The 24,737-nt window shown below is 50.1% G+C and overlaps 1 protein-coding gene across 7 annotated transcripts in view; it reads right to left on the minus strand.

Moving 5' to 3' along the window:
- MRM1 (mitochondrial rRNA methyltransferase 1) overlaps nt 1-23,548 on the minus strand; it is a 43,862-nt gene extending 20,314 nt beyond the window's left edge. Inside the window, exons 1-7 of one of the 7 annotated variants that reach the window (XM_054084987.1) lie at nt 22,409-23,548; nt 21,856-21,949; nt 19,992-20,112; nt 16,305-16,424; nt 13,942-16,176; nt 8,506-11,021; nt 1,340-7,257 (exon numbers count right to left, since the gene is read on the minus strand). In XM_054084987.1, coding sequence (XP_053940962.1) covers nt 16,127-16,176; nt 16,305-16,424; nt 19,992-20,112; nt 21,856-21,949; nt 22,409-23,184 — 1,161 coding nt within the window. In that variant the 5' untranslated portion in view covers nt 23,185-23,548 and the 3' untranslated portion in view covers nt 1,340-7,257; nt 8,506-11,021; nt 13,942-16,126. Of the gene's footprint in view, nt 1-1,339; nt 8,257-8,505; nt 16,177-16,304; nt 16,425-19,991; nt 20,113-21,855; nt 21,950-22,408 lie in introns of those variants that run through there. The other 6 variants (XM_054084989.1, XM_054084990.1, XM_054084985.1 and 3 more) reach the window with 6 other exon arrangements.
- Between the last annotated feature and the right edge of the window lie 1,189 nt (nt 23,549-24,737).

Below are 24,737 nucleotides of genomic sequence, written 5' to 3' on the forward strand. Positions count from 1 at the left end.
GAAATAATTTGCTTTTTTGCAATTTTATTTAACTCTGCCCTTGCTCTCCGCACACCCCCCGAGCAGCAGCAACCCGGGCAGCTCATGAACAAGTTCCCTTGGATATTTCTCAGTATAAGAGGAATAATTAACCCCATTTCCAGCAGAAAGCAGGTACAGGGGAGAGGAAGGGAGTCAACCTTCCCATGTAGAGCTGCAGTTTTGGGTAATTTGACCCAGAATTGGCACATTTGGCACGGGGTCCTCCTGGAGCATCCCTTCCCAGCCCGGCTCTGGAGCGAGGGGCCAAGACTGGGAGATCCAAACTAGATGTGAAGCAGGAAGAACCAAACCGAAGAAGGCAGCTCCTTTCTGCTCGGCAAACGCCACATCTTGTGAGGTTGTCCCTTTTAGCTGTCTATATAAATAAAGAGGCTCCCCCTCGTCTCCATTTTTTTCCGCCGAGCAGCCGGTGTTCATTGTAGCAGTAAATGGAGTTCTTTAAAAAGGTGTACGGGAGCTCTCAGCGTTACAGCTGCGACACCGACGGTCTCCATAGATCACACCGTTAACACAATGCAGTGCGAATGCACGGCCTGATCCTGATCCTGCACCCGCAGGGCTGCAAAAAGCTCTGGGAACGCACAACACGAACGTGGAGAGGGTGAAACCACCCCAAGAGCCACGGGGAGCAGAGCAGGACGCGGCTGCTCCGTTAGCTGCATCCCTGAGCTCCTCCACCGTTAGGCACCATCTTCTCCAGCCTGGTCCCCGTCTCCAGACTCGCTGTCCGCTTTTTGCGGGGTTTCAGTGAGTTTTTTTTCTCCCTGTTAGGGTGTTTCATAGTCATTTACAATGATGTGATTCTACATGGAAGAGCGGTGGGGTGGGAGGGCACCGAGATGCCCCTCTGCGGAGAGGGCACCGTGGGCAGGAGGAGCGACGCCCGCTCGCTCGCGCTTCACCCAACCGCATCGTAAGGAAATCATCACAGGTGAGACTTGGCCATGGGAAAACAGAGATTCCACAAATTGTGTTGAGATTCATTTAAACTGCACCTAGTAAAATCACACATGAAGGTAAAACAATCCCGACTATACTGCTACCATCAATAGATGCTTTTCTAAGACGCGTAATGCTGTATTTATAAACATCTGTTGCTGCAGAAATAAAAATAATTCTAAAAGAAGAAATCCGGTACAAAATAAAATTACTTTTTGACTTTAGTGATTCATCTGTAGCCATGAGAAACAATCCCTGAACACGTCCAGTGCTCACCCAGCGCCCCACGGCCACCGCAGCCCTTCCCCAGCGGCTGCTGAGCCCTCGCACGCTCGTTACACGCCACCCCATCACCAACCTGCAGCAGGAAACAGCAAAGGGGGTTTCCTGGCGTGCTCCCCCAGTTAACTTTTGCTAACGCTGGACCTCGATACTTGGGGTTCTCCCTTCTGCTTCCCATCATTTTTGTCCTTCTGGGAGACTGCAGGGATGCAGGGATCACCCGTGGGTGCCCACGCGTGCCCATGGCCAATATCAGAGCTCCATCTAGTGCTGCGCAGCCCCTCCCGCCGCCAGATGGGCCTGCGAGGGGGAAGGGGCGGAAAAGGGAGAGGGAAAAAAATTAAAACATATTAAAGGTGTTAATAAGCGACTTATTTAAACGGAGTATCACATATTGAACATTAATCACCTTGCAGTAAAAGTGTAATTAAGGAGTCACTCTGCCTTCTGGGGAAGGCTCGCTCGGAAGGCGAGAGAAAATGGTCTCTTTATTAACACAAATTATTTTATTTGGCTAAAGGTAATAATTCTAAGTGAGGTCAACAGGACTCGCGTACACGCGAACGGTGCCGGGTCCCGGCCAGCGTTTCCATGGCGACTGAGCCAAGTTCATCCTCTGCGGTAATGGCTTTGCTCTCCCACCACCGCTTGGGATTGTTTCTTGGGAAAAAACAGCCTTCAATCTGTCAGCAGCATCTCCTCACCACACCCCACCGGGGACTGCGCAGGAGAACCCCCCCGGGGCCTTTGGAGGTGTTTTTAGCAGAAGTGTTGTGTTTGAAGGGCGGTGGCAGCGCCGTCCCCAACAGCCGCTCGGGGCACAGCGCCCATCAAATGTTCTCCACGTGGGAATGGCGCCCAACGAGCAGGACCAGCAAACGATACTGGTTTTCATATTTCTAGCACAGCTACGGCACGGGATGGTTGTAGGATGTAGGATGGAGCCACGGGAAGTTTCCCCACCGCCTTCCCGTGGGGGTGTCGGGGCTTTGCAAGGGCTGCAGCTTCCCCAGGGAACCGCGAGAAACTAAAACCCACAAGGAAAGCTGTGCCAGGGACGTGCCCTGAGATCTTTTCCAAGTGGAAATACTTCTTCTCCCTACATCCGTGCAGCTCTAGCTAAGGCATTTGGCATCCTCACGGGCACCGAGCGGCAGCGAGTCGTTTACCCGTGAGCATTTCCAGGTTTCTCCAGCAATGAGTGCCCATTACCAACAGGGAACGGCATATTTAAAAATATATCTAAATTCATAAAATTGCGCTCTAATAAATGTACCAGTAAAAATCAGGGAGAGTTTGGGCTGTAAAACCCCGTTTTCCCGAGCACGCTCCTATGCTTGGAGAACTCATGTGTTATTCTGTCTCCGGCAGATTATTGTCTGAACACAGCGGTGATTTATCTGTCTCCCATGTCATGTCATCCGTTTATGTACAGTATTATATGTAGAGTACGGCATTAACATTTTACTATTATTCTTACCTTTCAATGCAAAAAGATAAGAGTGTAAATCTGGGAGACAAGGGATGTGTCAGCAGAGCTGAGGCAGCGCTCCTCGGGCGCTGCTCCTCCTCCCTCGCTCCCGGGACAACCCTTCCCAGCCCAGGGACCACACTGAGGACATCGCCATGGCCAAGAAGTGGCTTTGCCCGGCACACACCGCAGGGCGATGGGCACACTCGCCATCCCTCCCCATAAAACAAACCTCCTACCACGAACGTCCCTTCTCAACACAAAGCGCCGTCCCGCGAGGTTGGAAACGCCACGCACCTCCCTGCCGCACCAGACGGAGCAACAAACAGCCTCTTCACAACTTACGGCCGGGCCCGCGTAACTTATTAACACCTAGTCAAGATTAATCAAGCAGAGGAAGCTAACGCAGGTCCCTAATTAGTTACTGATGATAACTATATTTGTCATCCTCTCACAATTAGTCTGCTGTACATTTTGGAGTCTAATTGCACCTTGTTCTTCATTTAAATGTCATCGTGTGCATATATTCTCCTCGTTCTTTAGTAAATTTGAGAAAAATTTGACATTAAATATAGATTATCTTTAGATTTTCATAATTAACACAACGGAACTGTCTTTGGCCTAAATACATCTCCTTACGCTATAAATCTGGCTGCTTTCTTGGAAGCGGGTACTTCCCGGGGCGTCGCGGAGGTGGGTTTGCATCCCCTGACGCTGGTGACACCGGGGCCACGTCTGAGTGGCACTGGTGGCCATGGTCAGGACGTGGCCTCAGGGTCCCACAGCAGGGCAGGATGGGCCAATTCTTGTTTTCTCTCTCTTTTGTATTCTTTTTTTATTAATTTTCATAGCTGATAACGTTTTTAGGAGTCTGATTTGCAAACGATGGGTCAGATTTTACCCAAGGAAATGGTGAAGGTGAGGAGAGTGTTTCACCTCCCTCCATCCTTCTGCCAAACCTGCCCCGCACAGCGAGGGACGCGCAGCCCCCGCTCGCCCTCCTGTCCTGTGTCACCCTGAGGACAGGACAGGTCTGCTGCTCTACATGGGTCGCACCCGGCTCCCACGGATCCAGATTAGAGGATATTCAATATATTGATGTACAAGAGAAAGCTCTGACCAAAGCTGCTGCCCAGTGACCTGCGCCTCTGCGTCCCGCTGCCTTTAACCCTTCAGGCACTGCGCGGAGCTCACCGATGGGGCTCAGCGTCCGCCCCGGCTGGAGACAGTCCGTGGGGCTCTCGGTGGGATGGAGGAGATGCTGGTGGCCACCAGCTCTGCCCACGGCCACAATGATGCTGGCACCGAAAACGATGCTCAGGCTTACAAAGAAGATGAGGAGAGGAAGAGGAAAAGCAATGAAGGAAGCTGTACGGTCCTACCTGTCCCTCAGGAAGAGGTTCGGGGCTCACATCATCCCTGTGGCCTCTGAAGAGCGAAAACCCCACTCTGGGCTATGCATTTCCTAACTGCTCCAGGGCTCGCCAGGTCCAGCACGGGGACTGCAGTCGCTCGCTTCCACAGGAGGAGACTGCTGCTGCATGAGAGGACGGGGAAAGGAGAGGAGAAAGGAAAAAAAAATTAGAAAAAAAATCAAGGAGTAGTCAAAAAAGTGTATTAGAAGCAAATTTGGAAAGAAATCAATGACACATAATTAGATTTGATTTTTCTCTACGTTTTGTTTGGCTGGGGGTTATGTATAGACTGTCTATATGAACAGAGCAGAGAGATTAAAGCGCGGAGAACAGGTGCCGGATCACGAGCCGGTGGCCACCAAAGCATGACAGCTCCATCACTGCTGTCAGGAGGCACAGCAAAATAAACATATAAATAAATAAAGCGGAAACCGTGCAGGGAGGAGACGGTTATTTGCTTATTTACAATTTTAGCTGCTGCTCCCCATACCCATGCACAAACCCGTCCAGTCAGCAGGAAAGGGGTGTGCAGGGAATGGGGCTGTGTCCGACGCCTGCCCACAGCCCCGGCCTCGCTCATCTCCTCACTCTGAAGCCTTCTCAGCACTGGGGGGATCCAGATGAGTCCTCCCCTGTAGGGAGGAGCACACAGAACAATAGCCACGTCCAAAAAACACGTGAAGGGACCCCTGTGTCACCACCGGCAGGGATGCTCCGACATCCCTCCAGCCTTCCTGCTCTGGACATTGGTGAAAGCCTCATGCAGGGGTGCACGGCTGCTGAGAAAGGAGACCACTTGCCCCAATCCATCCCATCTCTCCACACAGCATCAACACATGGCTTTAACCCCACAGTCGTTTCTGTTTGAGGTTCTTCTCCTCTCTATGGGATTGATCCACGTGGTGTTTGGAAAGCAAAGTCAAACCTCTGCCTGCCGTGGCACGGGCTGCAAGCGGGGACGCCGGTGTACATCGTTGTTCCTTAGGTAAATATAGGAAAACACGGGGCTGGAAATTCGCCTCCTGCACACCACGGTGTGATTTGATAAACCCAAACTGACAGTGAACCTCAGCCCTCCCTAAACCCAGCAGCACCAAGAAAAAGCTGCTTTTCCTTTTTTATTAAACCTGCTTCCTAAGGAACCAACTTCCCGAGGACTCCAACTCCACACAGCAGCGTTTGCCAGCCAAAACTTGGGAAAACAGAGCATCTGCAGGGCAAGAGGGTGGAAACCTCTGAGGGGCCTGGAGGGCTCTGGTGGGAACACGGATGCGGCCACACACGTACACGCACGCAGCGGCGCGGATGCTTGACGTGTGCTCTGTGTATATATACGCATGCTCGTCAGCGTGTGCACAGACACATATAAATATATATCTACCCTCTGCATGGCTTTCGGTGCCGAGTTTCTAACTGTCGCTCCTCATCCTTGGAAGTTGTGAGCTATCTTTTTTTTTTTTTTACCCTTTAACCTTGAAAATTACCCTAAAACACAGGGCGCTGTACACATGACTTACTCAAACAAATTGCATCCTTAATTATGAACACCCTCCGCTCCTCTGTGCTCCAGGCCACGCTGCCCCAGCGGACACCCCCCTCCTGATGAGTGGTTATTGAACACGCTAACAACAATCAACACTAATTAAATACTCAGCTGTTGAGAGGAGACAATGTTTATCAAAAAATGCAAGAGGAGGGGAGCGCATCTTCTGTTTTCTATAATTAGTTAGCAATATTCCCCAGGCGGTCTTGGAAATCGAACTTGGGTTTGTTCACATCTGTTTGGCACAGGCAGACAAAGGCCACCGCGGTCCCGCCCCCCCCGGACCCCTCCTTACACCCCAGCGCGGCGCACGCACGGTGCCACTGCCGCAGCCCTGGCCAACAGCGCGAGCCCACCTGCCCTCCTCATCCCCTCCACCGGATCACCCACGGGATGAAGGTGTTCAAGGGGAAGGAGCCGCTGGAGTGGCTCTTGGCTGCGGAGATCCCATCCAGGCAATCCCAGGGACTCGGCCGGGCAGAAGCATCCCAGCACCTCGTCCCCCCACGGCCAAACCTGCAAGCATGGGACCTGCCAGGCTCTCAGAGACCAGGGGAAGGGTGAGGGCACAAGGTGTCTACGCTTTCCGTCACACCCTGTTTAAACCAAACCCCTCAGCTGCACGAAAATAATTTGAATGCAAATTTATACCTCTTTCATTCTTTAATTCTTTAGTGGTTTCCAGCCAGGGAAGGGGCAGGATGAAGCTTTTAATTTCCCTCTGTCTCACATTATTACTGGCTTAAAGATCTACTCAGCGGCAGAGGACAAGAGTTAAAATTTCCCTGAAGGAGGGGAAATAAGGCGATTAGTGATCGCCAGGGTTTGAATACCGAAGCCTGGGACAGCTCCAGATAAGAAAACGCTGCTCTCATAGTTTGTACATGAATGAAGAACAACAGGGACAGAAAACCTCTCCGTCGTACTCCACGCTCTGATATTTATCCAAGGGCTGCTGAGCAGTCCCCGGCCCGTAGACCCACACGCTGCCGGGCGTACCGGCAAGGCTTGCAGTGAAACTAGGTTTGCTAAAAAACCATTCTCAGGCTGGAGTTGCTCTGCTGGAGATGCTCTGGAGTTGCTGTGCTCTTTCCCATGCACTCCTAGAGAACCACCAGACCCGCACGACACGATCCGTGCCCTCACTCGCAGGCAGCCCCCTCCGCGCAGGCACTCCTACGCTACACATCCAGGCAGACACGAGTGCCTTCCTATACTCTATTCCACTGCATTAACGGTTCAACTTTCCAAATACTGTACATAATTCAATATTAATGAATATTCCCCACGCAGCAACGTCCCCAGCCCGACCCATGCCGGGAGGATGCTCCAGCGATGCTCGGCTCCAGGTCCAGCGGGAGCACGAGCCCTGGGGATGCTCCCACCACAGCCCCCTCCGCTCCCTGCCAGCAGCCGTTGCTTCCCAGCCTCGGACCGCTCGCTTGCTTTGATCCATCAATACCGGGCGCAGTCGCTGGGAAGGGCAGGCAGAGCCCCGTCCCCGTCCCCGATCGATCGACAGGCACAGCTGCCGGCCCCATGGGTGCTGCACTTGTTGAGCAAGGCTGCGGTGGAAGAAAAAGAAACCACATTTAATACATTCCTCCTCCGTACAAAGCCAAACTCAAAGGTGTAGAAGCAAGCAGGGAGGCAGCAACATCTTTTAGTGTCTCGCAGAGGCTGAATAATGGGTAATCAGGAAAAAAATGTTTCACAGAAAGGGTCATGGGGCTCTGGCAGAGGCTGCGCTGGGAGGTGGTGGAGTCTCCATCCCTGGAAGGATTTAAAGGACAGGCAGACGAGGTGCTCAGGGACATGGTTTAGGGGCAGACAGGAATGGTTGGACTTCATGATCCAACAGGTCTTTTCCAACCTGGTGATTGGAAACCATAGCCCATCCTGCAGCACGTCCATATCGCTGCTCTCAGGCTACATCTGCTGCTCCCAACACCCAAGCTTCAGTAATAAAATACACTGGAAAAAACAGATTGAAGTCCAGCAGGGCTCGGCGGTAGCGCTGGGCTCCCAGTCTTGTGCACATGTGGGTGACAAGGGCTTTGCCCACTCTTTTTGGCCCCACTTGCTCTAATCAGCAAGAGGTAAAAGCTCGCTGGGGATCAGCACGTGGCTTCTCTGGGCAAATCTGGAGGTTACAATAAAGAGTAAATGAGACTGTCGTGATATTTTTCATCCCAGCGATCTTAAATCATTTTTATTAAGATCAAGAATTAATCTCTGCTGCCTCCCTATAAGATAGATAAGGACTGGTACCCTCTGCTCACAGATGGGACATCACCGCGGATGGGAAGAGGGGTGAAACCAGTGCTGCAAGCCAGGATAAGCCAAGACGCTGGCAGAGCAGAAGCTGCCACCGCTGCAGATCCACTTTCCAACTCACTCGGCTCATGGCATCAGCGCTACAGGTTTATATAAGCAGACTCTGAAATCAGTACATTGCCCTTACACTCCACTGTGATCTACCCTAAATACCTACAATATTTTTAGTAGTAAACAATCTCCAAGACTCATTTCTTAGAGCAGCAGCAGATGGTCAAGAGCATTTCCTGAAATTGAATATTATAATGAATTTAGGATCGAAAAAATTTACATAATAATCTGTTTTAGATTCTGATAGTGAAGAAACCTACATAGAAACTGCTTCTTTTCAGCTATTTGAATTAAAGTATAAATCTTCAAGTACTTTAATTATAAACAAACTCTCTGCTACTCCAGATCCATGAAAGAAATTGAAAAATTAACTACCCAGTGAGGCTCAAGGCCACATGTCAGGCTTAATTCATTGGTGAGCTTACCTCTCGTGACCCAGCGGCTGGGCTTACTCGGCGGTGGCTGGAACAGGATGCGTGGGGGCCGTGCTCAGCTGGGGTCTTGCCTCTTGCACCGGACTTGACTCGACATCCAGCTGATTCCGTCCAGTCCTCATCAAACCGCATGGCCAGCACAATCCCACAGCACCGTGGCTCAGCTCGGAAATCTGCAGAGCTGCTCAGAGAAGGCAAAAGCTCCATGACTGGGGCAGTATTATGGCTTTTGAGCTCTTTGCCTCCGGTCTGTACCCACAGTCAAGAATGGGGATGGAGATCAGGGTGGAGATGGAGATGGGTGGGGTGAAATGAGAAGGGAAGGATGGGATGGGATGGGATGGGATGGGATGGGATGGGATGGGATGGGATGGGATGGCACGGGATGAGACAGGAAGGGACAAGACTGCGTCATGCCCAGCTCCTCAAGAAGGGTGATCCTCCAGAACAGGGACAAAGCCCCTCTCACACACTTGCTGGGAACCAGGGTCCCACCGTGCCTCCTCCCACCATTTCTGGGATGCCCGTGGTGACACAGTGGTACGGACACCGCAGTGAGGCTGTGAAGCCCCTCTCGAGGTCATTTCCCCACCGCAGCACCCAGCACAACCCCGGGAAAACCAGGCCTGTGCAAAGCACAGCCCTGGGATGGTGATGTTGGGCTGCGAGGAACCCAACACAGTGGCAGCCAGCCGTGGGCTCCAGCAGAGATGCCTCCACCCTCCCGTGGCTGCTGGACCACAGGAAAATTCCACTTCCCGCCCTCGTGCCGGGAGATGCAGAGGGCCTTCCCTTTTAGAAAAGCAAATATTTAGTCTAGATAAAAAACCCCGAGAGCGTTTTCCCCAGGTAATACTAGTAACTAAAATAATCACATTCACTTTGCTGGTTTAATTTTATATTTCCATTTCTACCTTATCTTTTTCCTGCAAGCATCATTAAACCACACCATAACAAAAATACATGAACTGTTATTCTTTCAAGAGAAGCCATAAACCACCTCAAAGCTTTTCAAGTTTATTCTTATCTCGTACATCTTCCTCTGGTTCTTTTTTTTTTCCCTTCCCTTCATGCATTTCAGAAAGGTAGTTTTCCCTAATGTTAAGAATAGTTGCATTGAAAATGAGATGCTGCCTCCGAAAAGCCCCTCTGGAGGATTAAATAAGTAAAATATAGCCAGAAAATAAACTGGAACCTCATTAAAATAATTTTGCAAGAAGAAATCCTACTTTACAATAGGTTTTCAATATCACTTAGAAAATTCTTGGAGTCATATATATATGTTCTTAATTCAGGACCTTCCATTAAAAAAGACATTACAGAGGGAACTGAAAGGCCATTTAGTACCCTTGTTTATATAAAAATGCATATTAGGCACAGATGCAATCTCCAGAAAAAGACTGGTGCTATCCTTTGAGGAAGCTCTGCTTTGCTGAAAGGTGCTAATGAGGGTTGGCAAAGCTGCGAAGGCGCCGCCAGACACCACCACCTCATTTATTCTGCTGGGTAACGTCAACCCTTGTGCGTCGCTCTTGCATGCCCCTCATTTTCAACCATTCTCCCGCTTGCAATTCCCCGGCAGCACCAAAGGGGATTCACTCAAGCTCTGCTCGAGGCAGTTTGATGACACCCACTCGCTCCATCGGCAGCAGGCAGGGATGGGGCTGTGCAAGCAGCTTGGTCCAGGGGTGCAAAACTGCCCGACTCCCCCAGCTGCTGCTCATGGGATGGAACTCACGTGCCAGGAATGATCCCAAATGGAAAAGGGGTAACCCTTCTTGCTACGCCACATACCTTTAATGCATGACACTATCCCATACCTTGGCATAAGCACGTACAAGGACATTCGGCTGCAGCACCACACACTGGTGGGACATCCTCCATCCCGCATCACCTGCAGTGTTGCTCCACCATCCACAGCTTCTTCTCATTCCAGGACCCCCTCACTGCCCACTCCCTCTCCCTTCTTTCTCCCACCTACCCCAGACCCACACCAGTCCCCAGTTGCCCAACACTACACAGGAAAAGGTGAGTTTTCCCAAAGCACTGGCACCTGAGGGAAGGCGAGGTGGGACTGCGGGGTTGCTGCCTGGCCAGGTCTGCGAAGAGCAGTGTCAGTGTACAGCACAGGCCCTCCAAGCCCTCGGCAGCACTGGTCATCACAAGGTACCCCACAGGGCTGAGCGTGTCCCCTCCGCCCACTTTCCCATGGGCAGTTTGGTGCCGGGATATTTCAGTAACACCGCACCAGGATCCAGAACCCACAGGGTCAGGTGGCCTTTCTATCTGCTCTACATACCTTTCAAAGGCAGGTTAGAAAACATTAGGAGAGAACATTTGTACCCAACTGCAGGCACCACAGCTTCCTTCCATGCCTGTGGCCAAGAAACAGGACGTGGAAGAATCAGGCCAGATCCGTGGGATGCGCAGGATGTTCAGATCTTCAGAGAAAACAGCTGAGCTGCCACTTCCCAAGCACAGGGGAAACACTGCTGAGTTCGCAGCTTCTAAAACAGGCCAGCAAGAAAAAAAATTGGCAGGTTTAACTTTGCATCAATCCCCAGCGTATTGTTACATTTTTAAAGTATATAAAACTATTGATCATAAGCCAGGCAATTACTCCTGCTCATATTTAAAGCCTTGAGGCAGGCGCTAAGGAGTCATCACTGGACCCGCCCGGCCACTCCTCAGGAGGGGCAAATACCTCCATCAGAGGGAACGGTGCCACAAGCAGAGGCTCCTCAAACATGAGCCCATCCATATCTGTGGGGCTGGAGGTTCCTAAACCAGAGTTATGGCTAAATCGTGAAAATTCCCCAGACAGGGACAGTTCTGGACATCCTACTAACAAGAGGCTAAAGTACAGGCAACCCGAGGATGTACTCCCAATGTACCAACAAAAGCTTTATCTCCAGAGGCTTCAAAAGCCATTGGGAGAGTAATTACTGTTCCCAGTCCCATTGAAAACACATGAGCTTCTTCAGCTACCTCCAAACCTCTATCATTTTGAGTTTGGCCTCAAAACAACTGTAATAACCCTGAGACAGAAGCCCAAGAGAGGTTAAAGCGCCTTCCCTGGAAGCAAAATATCCCCTTAACATCTCAGTCAGAGCCCCACCCGTTGTTAGGACAATATCAGTGCAAAATCCAAGCCGTGCAGGCGTGACACATGGCACAGCCATTGCAGAAATGCTTCTGCAGTGACCAAACCTGATTGGATACGATATTTGGGTAGCAAGTTTAGTAGAGAATAAATATCACACTTCAATTTCACGGTAACTTAGGAGGGTTTACTGGCAAATACCATGGCTTTTACATGGTTCTACCAATTACCAAGCAATTACACGTAACCTAGATCTGGAGGACATACAGTAAAGAGATAATGTATTCCTCTCTGCATTAAGAAAAAGGCAGTTAATAGAAAACACTCTTTTTTTTTTTTTTTTACATTATAAACCCCTCCACAATATTCCTGGGTGACATTATTAAAACTCCACATCAATATCAAATCAAAAGCAAAGACTGCCATCCCATTAACACATCAGTTGTGGGATGATCAATAAAAATTTACTTTAAACTGTGCCATATGTCGCTCCCCACAAAGTTTTATTATTCAGATTCATCAGTTTGTACCTCAACCCCCGTCCAATTAAATCCCATTTAGCAGCACTGACCTTTTGATTTGAACTTGTCATTCCTACAGCTGGTTTGGAGTTTAACGGCACTTTTAAATTATGAAAACAAAATGTCTGTGAGTTAATGGTGGGGTACGGGGAGCCCTCCGCCGGGAAATCCCTCCTGCGCTGCTGCCAGCAGCACAGCTCCCACACTGAAACAGGGAGGGGAGGGGAAAAAGAGGGAAAAAAAAGTGTGCCGGCACATTTTAACATGTTGTAGCATATTTGTAAACATCGTTAATCACGGATTAGCAGATGGTAATGTTAATTGCACCTGTGGAAGTAACAAGACCTCAAGGTTGATTACATTTACAAACGTGGATAGGGGCTGCAGTGCAGCGGAGGATTCCCCACTGCCAGTGAGGACAGCGCCCCTTGGGTGGTGTTTCCAGCATCAGCCACCCCACGTCGTTCCCTTCAGCCACGGAACCACCTCGAGCTTTGCAATGACAAAAGTGGTATTCTCTGCCCCAAAGCCCTTCCAGCCTCAGGAAAAGTCTTAAGGACCTAGTGATGGATTTGATGGAACAGGGTTTTTTTCAGTCATTTTGATAATCTGTGCACAAAAGCAAAATTTGGGGCATCAACTGAGCTGATCTCACAGCCAGTTCTCCCTGGAGTTGATTTTGGGGGATGAAAAGCTTTGTGTTCGCCCTCATCTGAGGATGAAAAGGACAAGGCATGGAGTACATCTTCTGAACCAAGAAGGACAAATATTTTGCCACTGTGCTTAGAGACACTTTGATTATTGAGAAATCATCTTGGAAGGGCAATTACTAAATTTTAAAATCAATTTGGTAAATAAGCTTCTGAAAGGAATCCATGGCAAGCAGCAGGGAGGGAAGAATTGACTTTCAAATTACACACACACACTTTATTCATATCTAAATATCAAAGAGACTGTGTGTACAAACAGACGTAATCAGGAAGCATGTTTTGATCTTGCTGATGTACACAAAAAATGACAATTAATGTCCTCCTTTATGATATAAAGCCGGGAGTTTTTTACAGTTACATTACAGGGACAATTATAGTCAAGCTTAAGGCTAAAAATAATGAAAGACTATAAAAACTACATTTTAACATTTAAAAATATCCAGGAAATTAACTGGAGAAGCAGGCAATGATCCAATTAATGGATTGCATTTATTAGATCGGGGCAAATCGCACAGCACAAAGCTCTATCTCCAAAGGTGTGAGTGTGCAGAGGTCCCCGTGCTCCTCGCAGGTCTCGGCCTGCAGCAGGATGGAGGTGGAGTGGAAGGAGAAAGCACTGGCCATGGCAGATACACACAAAAGCTGGTCTGGTGACAGCAGAGGGGCATCCCAGTGAAACAAAGCGGGGCCAGAAGTTACCACGGAGGGAAACGGGCTAAATGTGAACAGCAGAGCCATCCGGAGTAGGATTTACTGCACTCACAAAAGGCGCTGTTGCAGCTCTCAAGCAAAAAATCTGAGCTGCAGCCCTAGTTACAAGCACAGATTCCTGCCTCTTAAAATTCAAACCTTATGCAACTCCCAGAAAGCCTTGTCTGACACTGCAGCGCCAAATCAAGATGCTCCATGGATACAGCGGCTGTGTGGGGAAATCCACGGGGGAGCTCAACAGCTGCTGGACTGATGGACAAGCGACCACAAGAACTTCGATCTACCGCACTCACCCTGTCGGCAGAGCTGCTGCGGGCACTGAGGTTTCTGAGGCTTTTTGGGAGCCTTCCAGAAGTAAAGTAGCTGGCCTATCGTTACTCACCTGCCTCCTCGTGAGACCGGAGGAGGGAGCATAGCTAGCACAGTCTGATGGCTCCCAGCTTCCCAAACACAGGCAAATTTGGGGAAGTGCCTCTTCTATTGAAGCGCTGCTTAAATAAATTTTAAAAAGAAAACAAAAAAAGAGAGACTGCAGTTTCTATGAAATTAGAAAAATACACTTACCTATAGGTCAAAACTAAACAAATGGCTTTCTCCTCATCCCTGCTGCTCCAAAGGAAGGATTCAGTTAGCCCCAAGCGCTGAATCTTTCCTCTGAAAAGGGAGGAAATCTGAGACACGGGCACCCTCTGCTGGGGCACCCCCTGCGCAGGAGCAGCGCTGGCTAGCGAGGAGGGCGCCTGCACACCCCCTGGCCCGGGGCCTTTTCATTTCAGCATTAAAATCAAAGACACACTCAGCTCACACACTGCAAGTGCTGCACACCGGACCCAGAGCCACTGCCCCAGCAATGCACTGGTGCACCACTATTCAGTGACCAGCTTGTCTTCAGACCCAGGTGCCACAGTGCTGCTCACGCTACAGCTCCCATCTGGGGGTAACTGGGTCTTGTCCTTACCCACAGCAGAGGGCAAAAGGGCTTGCACAGCTCAGGAGATGTGCTGCCGTGCCATCACCCACTCCAACGCGGCCGCAGACACAGAAGTGAGTACTCGACACCTTTGAAAAGCAAGAGCTTGCATTGCAAAGCTGTGCAGGATCCCACCAGCAGGCCAGGAGGGCACAAACCTTCTTGCAGAACTCTTCAAGGATTCCCAGAAGGGCGCAGGGGCAGCTGTAGCCCCCAGAGACCTCTGTGGCCACTGAACATGTCTCCGAGGAGGGGAGAGAAATCAGCTGCACCAAATCCCAGCACCGGCAACCCGCATCTTCCCATGCCTCGCAGACTGGGCAAAGGGCCTGTGGCCATGGCAGCCGCTCGGCTCCGTGTCCCATCCCTCATCCCAGGCACCCGGTGTCCCCACCGCCGCATCACCCACTGGCCAGGCCCTCCCAGGGACACATCTGAAAAACCTCCACATCCACAGACCGGGTTTACAGACTTCATTTAGCTCAAAGGAAAGTCCTAATTAGTCACTCTGAGTGATTTACTTGTTCATTTGGAAGGGGGGGGAGGGAGGAGACTAAGCTGAATTGTTTGAAATTATCCCTAAAGGGCACTGTAAATTAAGTGTTAATGAGGAATCCTATGCAAAGGGCCACAGTAGCTAAATAAAATAATTAAGGTGCTAAGTGATAACATTCATTTGGTTCTCAATAACTTAGCCAGCCTGGTTTTCAACCAGGATATTTGCAAATGAAGCCACCTTTGCTACCCTCTATGCCATCAGTAGGGAGGGTGGTGCTGGAGTAGCTCAGCATCCAGTAGGATCAGGCCTACCATGGAAAGGAAACTTCCCCAGAAGACAACAAGCTTCCAATTCCCCTTCCCACCTGATGGAAGCACTCTGTTCCATTAACCACACTCTGGATTTATATATGACAAAAAAGGACTGATTTGAGTCTTTACAGAGCTTTTTATTTCAATGGGCTGCTTTTTTCCCCACTACAACCATTTTCTAACAGCTCAGGTCCATCCTTCAGCAGGGCTGCAGACCTGGTTTACAACCAAATACATCACCATGTGTTTCCAGACATTCAAGCAGCAATACGCACACAGAAATGAACTCTTTGTGAAGAAATTGCTACTGTCCCAAATTGTACCTGGTTCTTACCAGCGCCCTCCTGGCTGCTAAAGGAGTAGTGGGCTTGGACATGGAGCACAGGGTGGGGACAGGCATGGATGCTCTCAGTGGCAGCCCCATCTTTCACCTACAGCCTGGATCCTCTCCACAGTACAAGCAACGTACAAAGTCCCCCAACGAGCACGAGGCTCACAGCCATAACTGGGTATTTTACTGAAAAACTGAAGAATTTGGCTGTCCGCGTTTAAAACCCGGCTTTGTCTCCCTTCCTTACAGCCGCTCCCCCAAGGTGCCGGTGGGAGGTGTTACCTAGTATGTCAGTATTAAGCCAGCGTACCTGTGGTATTGTACATCATCTAAGATGCAGTTCAGGTCAATGGGGCTCTCCCTGGAACTCACAGTGATGGTGAAGACCCTGGAAAAAGCACTTCCATATCCACAACCACAAAAGAAGCAGCTTCCCTCACCAAATAAAAAAAAAGTTCAATCACCACGCTTCAGCTTTTGGCTGCAGATGGAGTGCAGGAGAATCCCTGGAGGAAAGTAAGAATAAATTTTTAAAAAATCACTTGAAAATCATTTTGCAGGCCTGGGTGTTTGGTTGACTTTTAAAAACAGACATTTGGACTATGACACCTTTGTAAATAAGAACTGTTTTTACCAGTAGCAACAGAGACGTTCAGCGACTCAATCCCAGGGTGAAGCACTCTGCCAGGGGGTATGGCCAGCATCCGATGGCACAAGAGCTGCGTCTCTAGGGAAAGTCCATCCCCTTCACTACCTGCAGAGCAAAGACACTGCTCAGGTCAGCTCACAGCTGCTACCACATCCCTTTTACCCCATCCCGAGTACTGGTCCTGCTAATGCTCTGACACAACAACACCCCTGCCCCTAAGCTCACCAGCAGCCTAGTCAGCTCCCATGCAGCAACAGCCAAGAACTACAAGAGACAAGACGAGCACCTTCCCTGCCTGGTCCATTCCAGCCTGCCCAGATGTGTTCTCCACTACCTGAAGTGGTTCTGGGGAGTACCTGTGCAACACTCCCACATGCACTGCGTGAAGCACAGAGCCTTGAAGCCTGAGTGCAACGATCTCCTGTGCGAGCAGCCGCCATGCCAGCGGACAGCTGCCCACCTACACAGGCTGCTGCCAGACGGACAAGGCAGGAAGAGGCCACAGGCCTGATCTGGTCCAGCAAATCCCACATTCCTATTGATAGTGATGGGTTCAGCCTTTTCAGCTCACAGTACCACCAGCTGGGTGCAACTTGTGAATGCAGACAGTTTAACCAGAAGCTTCAATTGATTAGTTGTTAAACCATCCAACAGCCCTGATATGTTTGGGCTGATACGCTGGTGAAACAGAGTTGAAATCTATCCCAGGTCATTAGTAGTTGTTTGACTCACACTGTCACAAAGGGAAATGGAAAGGGAGAGGCTTTAAACAATCCTGCGTGCAGACAAGTGAAAATGCAGAAGACTACAGACCTCCCAGCCCGCTCGGCTCCCCAAAGAATTCTTCCACATTCATTATTTAGAGCTACACAAACAGCTACACGGCTGCAAAAATACCCAGCTCATTTCTAAGATGTGCTCACCCTCTGACAAAACAGGCTCAGCATGCTGGAAGCCAAACATCCCCTTTCAGTACCCCAAGCCCAGCCGAACTCCCAGCTTGTCCCTGGACAACACTGTTGGGGCACACACTGCCCACCAAGGGCTTCTGCGCCTCTGCCTGCATGACCAGAGCTGTCACCAAGCCCTCGCTTGAGCTCACCTAAATTTAGACACTTACCTGCAGTTTTAACAGTGTACATGGATGCTTTAGGCAGTCTGTACCACTGGAGGCTCACTCTGCAAGGCAGATGAACTCCTGGCTCAACTGAGTTGCCACAAAATTCTTCTCCTACTTACAGCATCTCCCCACCAGGTCCTGTGCCCTGTCCCTATGTACTGATCTGTATGATGGCTCTCCGACCACACAGAGCAGGAGAGCGCACTCATTCCCATTGCACAAACTGGAAGCTGAGGCCCAGTCTAGTGTTTTGCTGGCCTGATCTTACTGGCAAGATGCATTCTGCTCAAGCAAGAATGCTTTGGAGAATGCATCTTGCATCACTTTCCCACATGAAATAAGCCACTCTGGCAAAAGCATCCTTTGGCTGGGGTTAAGTGAACCTTCAAAAAACCAATATATCACCCCAACCATTATTTTCTTCGATGTTTAAAGCCAGAAGCGCAGACAAGACCTGTCTTGAATTATCCAAGGCCACACGGGAAGCCTGTTCAACGCTACAAATCAGAGCCAGGCCCTCCGATGGCCTGGCCAGCCTCTTCACCATGACACTGGGGCTCTCTAGGGGTGCTTAAATATATATGTATTACCCTACTTTTCCTGATTCAACACAGAAACGTTTTACAACTTACAGACACATTTATCTCCTGAGCCTCTGAAATCACACTCTCGTGGGACTCTCCAACTGGGACAGCAACTATTGTCAGAGGTACAACAGCTCCTGGAGCAACCCCCTCCGCTCTCTGATAAGGGTCTTGCAATTCCTAATTTTGCTTTCAGCTTTTACAAATTTGTTTATGGCTCTGGCTGCTTAAAATAATTAGGAAACATAAATTCAGGGCAAAAAGATTTGCACAGTGTGACACAAAGGAGGGAGTATTGACTGAATCAGATTAAATCCTAGTCTATCCCCGTGAACAAAACACTTCCCACATCAGTTCTTTGACTCCTATCTCTTAGCTTTTCCCCTCACTGGTAGGCCTCAAAGATGAGAGTTAAAGCTTGGCTGAAATGACAAAACAGGCTTCCTGTCCCATTTACAACCGACAGTTGCCAGTGAAGTAAGTTCAAAGCCACACAGAGGCAGCCATACTGGCCATTCAGAGGAAAAAGGCAAAATTCTTAACTCCATAAAACCACCAATTCCACGAGAAGTCTCAAACCTCAAGCTAAAGACTGAAGGTGTAAGAGGAACAAATCACTAAGAAACTCTTCTTGCTCAGACATCTAACTGCACCCAGTCTGCTCCTGCTCCCAGCTTTCAGGGCAGCCAGCTTCCCTGTCACCTTTGGCAACGACTCCTGTGCAGACAACATTAAGCTGGACTGCCCAAAACACTCTCTGCCAAGGAGGGTGAATTCAAGTCTGCAAATGCTTAACTTACAAGACAATCTGTGCAAGGCTAGGAAGCTCACTACCATGCTAAATTATCTCTGCTGCTCTGTTTGCAGCTGCAGGCGTGCTACATATTCAGATCTAGGATGTTTCTTCAAACAACCCCAGCATCAGACAACTGTAATGTTCCATTTTCTTTTCAGCGAAGAGTTAGTGCTCAGCAGAGAGTTGAAATCATTACTGCTGCAAGGTCCAGGAGCTCTCCTCATGCATCCACCAATCAGCCTCCAATCTCCCTTGACAAAAGGATATTTGGACTTTTTCCTGGAGAAATCTCTCATAACTCAAGGTAACGACACCACTGCCACTTTCACCCCCTTCCTTTCTCCTGGTATTGTCGTTGTTTCTGGGATGCATTTCTTTGTGGTCCATCAGCAGCACTGCCAGCCTCCCTACTCCCTTTATAATACAGCTCCACACATCTTGTAGAGATGCCAGATTTGTGGTGTTGTCTTGTCAGTACTTCTAGGAGTTCAATGAACATTTTAATTAAAGGAATGTCTTCTGAGCCAAGAAAACCGCAGCACAGGGCAGGATTACAGCCCTTTGATGGCTCATCTCCAGCATGACACTAGTTCCAAGTGTAAAAGCTCAAACCAGCTCTTATGCTAGGTGTCACAAAGTGGGAGGCTACAGTTCTCTACACAAAGACGGGGGAGGAGCAGAGGGCCCTAGAGGAATCACCCAGTTTAGGTGCTCAGAAACCAGCACCTGTTGCTCAAAACAGCACACAGGTCTGGCAGAGAGAACTACACTCGTTCCTTCTGCTTTCTCCTAGGCATATAAAGGCAGCCACTGACTGGTCTCTGTGTCACAAAGTCCATCTTCTATTCAGACTATCTCCAGCAACAGCCTCTCACGCTTCTTCCCAGCCATCATCCAGACCCTCTTCACCTTCTGAACTCCCCGCCCATCCACACAAACCGGTTTGTTCTTACAGTTTCTCCTGCGAGGTTCCCCAGCTACCCCTCTTTTTATGGGTCCCTATTTTGTTAGCAACCAGATCATCCTAGTACCTCTCACTCAGCTTTTCTTTACCCGACCAGATTGTGAAGCAAGGCAACAGACCTCCAACTAGTTTGGGAGTGAAACATCACCCTGATCGCTCCCTCAAACATGCACTTTCAACAAGCCCAAAGCTCCGTGAATTGAAATACCTATTACTATAATAACAGGTTTATTCCACTGAAATTCCAGGCAACTGATGACAGGAACATTTTCCACATCCTCAGGACTGCTGACCGTTCCCACGACTTCCCAGCCTTCTGCAGTTTTAGCCTAGAAAGGGAAAGGAAACAAATTGTCTGCTTTTCAAGCTTAGAATGAAAATAAGCCAGGCATGCAAACACATTATTTCTTTATGTTTTCAGTTAAAAAACTGAGAAAAGCCAGTCAGTTTGGCATCCCTTGAATTTTTACCACCAAAACCCTCCTAGTACTAGCACACAAACCTTGATTTCAGGAAAAAAAAAAAAAAGTAATTTTCCTTCTGGTGTTTATTCCAGTTCAGCAAGCAAACGAACAGCAAATGAAAAGCTTTTTTTTATGCCCACATAACAGTTCTAGGAAGGTTTTTGCCAGGAAAGCATACAAAAACAGTAGTGTTAAACACATTAGCATAAGGCTAATCCACAGAGCAATGCGGTGGAAGTTCTCAAGTGCAGGCTCAGCCATCAGAAGCCCACAGTAATGTTTTCAAACACAAGTGCATATTTTCAAACTCAGATGCAAAAAATCAGCTCATAGAAAAGGCAGAGCACTCAACACTCAGTGCCTCACATAACCAAAGAATGAGCCTTCCCTCCCACACTCTAGTAAAAACAGCCTTAATTGTTTGCCTTGGAAATCCATTTCAACAATAAAAGAGATGCTGCCTCTTGCCAGCTTCATTTCCTGAGAAACTGGCACTTTTTACACTATGTTACAACAAACTTACACCAGCCAGGCAACATCAAGGGTTAGGCCAGTGAATCTGTGTCCAATTAAATGAACTGCTGCAATGGCTCAAGATGTCAATAATTCAAGTTTTGCTGTAACAAAGTGATTCTTCCAGCTACTTAAGTTAAATATCAATGTATTTTATGTGCCTTTCACTTCACCATCATCCAGAGCTCAAATTGCCATAGACCTATTGCACAGCTGGACAAGTGCTTTCCAGCATTAAGCATGAAGAGTCCACGCTTACTTCTGCTCGGCCTCCTCGCACCAACCCCAGCCTATGATGAGCTCTTCCTCACATGGAAGAGCCTCCATTCCCAAGGTTCTGCAGCCTCTGCCCTCCCACCCTGTCAGGGGGATCCCACAAGAACAGGGAGGGCATAGGAGAGCCTGCAGCTCCTGCTCCGTGTGCATGCAATATTCAGCCAGGCTCCAGCCCAGCCAGAGCACAGGGGACCTCCATGAGGAGTTGGGGCAATCACAAGGTGCTGTCACAGGGGATGGATACACTTTGCCAATTCAAAGCAATGTGCCTGGGTTTGTATCAGTTTAAATCATGTTTTTTCCATGTGCATTCCCTTTCCTTTTGCAGCATGTTCTGCAAAGGGCCCTATCTCACCTCACCGCTTGGGTGCAGCATAAAAAGAATCCCAGCAGCTCACACCAGCTCTGATTTCTTCTCTCCCCTGCTCCAAAGGCTGCCCAACGCTGCCATCGTGTGCTTGGGTCTCAGGATGCTGCAGGCAGCAGCACTAGCTCCAGTCGCCACAGAAAGAAACGGAGACTGACCACGTCTTACCAAGCTCCAGCCCAAGTATGGGAGACAGGCGCGGTGCTATCCTGCTAACACCATCTACCAGAAAAAGACCCACAACTCCGACCTGCTACTCCACTCACTGGAATGGGACTGGAAGTGCACATCCATCAGCGGTGGTCCGACAGCACAGACCACCGGCAGCAAACAGGAATGCAGAGCAAGAGCACAGGACACCACAAATCACCGAGTCTTTTTCCTATACTGCCTTTCCGCTCAACAAATGCAGTATTTGGGGTTTCTAGAAAGGAAAAAGTAGCTCATTCTACCTTCAGAAAGCTCCGGAGATCATCTGTGCTGTAGACATCGAAGACTTCCATAGCTCCAGAGCTGGCTTTGCTTACTGTTGGAGTCAAGGGGCAGCTGCAGGGGAAAAAAGAAAAGTGAAGTGTCATATGAGGGCAAAAAAGGAAATCCAGAAGAATTATTGTTTCTTTATTTCCTTCTCTTGCCTCTGCATCCCAAATCCAAGTAGTCCACTAAAGTCCTTACTTGCTATGTGGATATATTTTCCTATGGAGAATAGGAAATTAACCCAGGAAATAGGCTGCAGCAGTTTTGTGCACAGTTCCGACAGCTGAAATAGCAAATGGTTAAAACAAAAAGTACCTAGGGAGGTTCCTTACCAGCCAGGAATCCCGCAGCCTCCCTGCAGAGTGCAAAGCAAAGCAGCAGTAAGCCCAATTCAGCTCTGAAGCTCAGTCCCAGAAAGCCCTCTAAAGAAGCTGTCAAACAATGCAGGGTAGAAACCTCTTTGGGAGACAGCACGAAAAGAATAGGAGAGAAGCCAAGTGCTGAAGGAGTGAACAAACAAGCCCGTACCTGTTCCTCTGGCTTGTCACCACTCTGTCCACCCCCAAGAAGTATGCAGAGCGCAGTAGTGCCCCCAGGTTCATAGGATCCTGGATCTGCTCCAATGCCAGCCAAACCAGCTGTTGGTTCCGACTTTCTTCAACCACTAAATCAGGCTTTTCAGCTTCCTCCAAACTCTTGAAACGGAGAGGAGTGGCCTCCAAACAAACTCCCTGGTGGACCTGACCTCTGCAAAGAGCATCCAGCTCTCTCCTTGTGACACGGTGCACAGGGACTCCTCGGGCCGTGGCCTGAAGGACAAGCTCACTCATAATGAGCCGCCGAGAGCCACTGCTCTGCTTGAGGAACAACCTGAACAGGCTCCTTCTCGACTGAGATAGTGCCAGGGAACATGGTGCAATCCCAAATAAGATCTCTGAGCCTTTAGTCCTCTCAATGAACAAAGGCTTTCGTTCCAGCCTCTTCCTCTCCTTAGAGAAGTCACCCTCTCGGGAGATCCACAACTCCCTGTCCGGCATGGTCTGTCTGGCCTTGTGCCGTGGCCGGCTCTGTGGGACCAGGCGTTCACAGGAGGGATGGGAAGCAGCCACCAATGAGGAACCTTCCTGGAGAAGCCGACTGCTGCCATCCCCACCTCGGGGTGGCCCTTCCTCACCTCCACGTGTAGCTGGTGGTGCGAAGGGTGGCTGCTCCTGAGTGGTGCAGTGTCTCACCCACCACCCCCATTGGCTGGCGGGTGCCAGCCCCACGGCCTTCCAGACCACAGACCGGAGTGCCTGCTCCATGGTGTCCCCAAAGGCCTTTCCACGCGGCGGGGAGGCCAGCACAGGCACCTTAGGCCACAGCAGAGTGGACGGGCCCCGCGTGGGGGGAAAACAACGAGCTCTGCTCCAGAGACAGCCCGTGAAACCCTGGCATGGACACGCGCGGGGCGCTCCCTGAGGGGCTCCTCAGCACGAACACGCGTGGGGCTCTCGCTGGGCGGGCTGCCCGTTACAGACACACGTGCGGCGCTCACTGAAGGCCTGCCCAGCCCGGACACGCGTGTGGCGCCCTCTGGGCGCTCTCCCAGCACGGCAGGACGGGGCGGCGGCACCCCCGGCCCCACGCGCTTCCCGCGCCGCTCCCGCCGCCGCTTCCGGGTGGGCACCAGCGAGATGGGGGAGCGGCCCCGCCCCGCAGCGCCCCCGGGCGGGGGGAGGCCGCGCAGCCGCAGAGCCCTCGCCCCGCAGCGCCCCCGGGCGGGCGGAGGCCGCGCAGCCGTACCGGCCCCGCCCTGCAGCGCCCCCGGGCGGTGATGGGAGGGCAGTGGGTGCCCTCCCCGCTCCCGCCGCTCATGGCCCCGGGGCGCCCTGGGGGAGGAGGGCCGAGGGCGGCAGCGAGCTGAGCTGCCAGCCCGGAGTGACCAGAACACGGCCTTCACCTTCCCTCAGAGCCAGCCAGAGAGCACCAGCCCAGGGAGCAGCGATTTCTCCCTGATGCTGTGCCTACAGGCTGTAAAATAAAACAATTTCTCCTCTACCGCATTCCCAAAGACTGTGAAAAGCCCCACACTTTCTCCTCACCCCATTCCCAAAGGCTGTAAAAAGCCCCACAGTTTCTCCTCACCCCATTCCCAAAGGCTGTAAAAAGCCCCACACTTTCTCCTCACCCCATTCCCAAAGGCTGTAAAAAGCCCCACAGTTTCTCCTCACCCCATTCCCAAAGGCTGTAAACTCCCCTGGACAATGGAAACCACACAAACAGCATCCGATCAGCTGGGAATGCTCCTTCCAAGGGCAACGATGCAGCCCAGGCATGGATATTGCCATGTGCTTCTCGAAACACAGGCAGAAACAGCTCCGACGCTGCCACGGGGCCCAACACGCTCCAAAACAGTAACTTTACACCAAAACACTGCTTTTCAAATTACAGACTATTTTACACCCATCTTTTAAGCTCATAAACTGCCGGGCAAGGGGCAGGCAAAGAGGGAACTGCGTCAGTCGCAGAAACGGGTACCGGACTAATGCCCACACGCAGCTTTAGTGCTTTCTGGGGTTTATCCCTCACACAAACACACACGTGTGGGGCTACGGGGACAAACCACAGCATTATTTTAACATCATTTTGCAGACAGAAGCAAAAGCGTTTCAGTCCTTTGCTGTACCGTTAGTCTGAAGTTACAGCAAGCTATGGCAAGCCTCAAAATTAGCATGAAATTGCTTTTACACATTCAGAGATCTTAAGTAAAAAAAAAATCCTGGTTTTCCTGCTGCTTATCAGAGCCAGCTGTGCTGACGGTTCCTCTTCAAAATATAGGAGGTGAGACTCCTCACCCAAGATCACAGAACCCGCC

This window comes from Cuculus canorus, chromosome 20 (genome assembly GCF_017976375.1).
Source record: "Cuculus canorus isolate bCucCan1 chromosome 20, bCucCan1.pri, whole genome shotgun sequence".
NCBI lineage: Eukaryota > Metazoa > Chordata > Aves > Cuculiformes > Cuculidae > Cuculus > Cuculus canorus.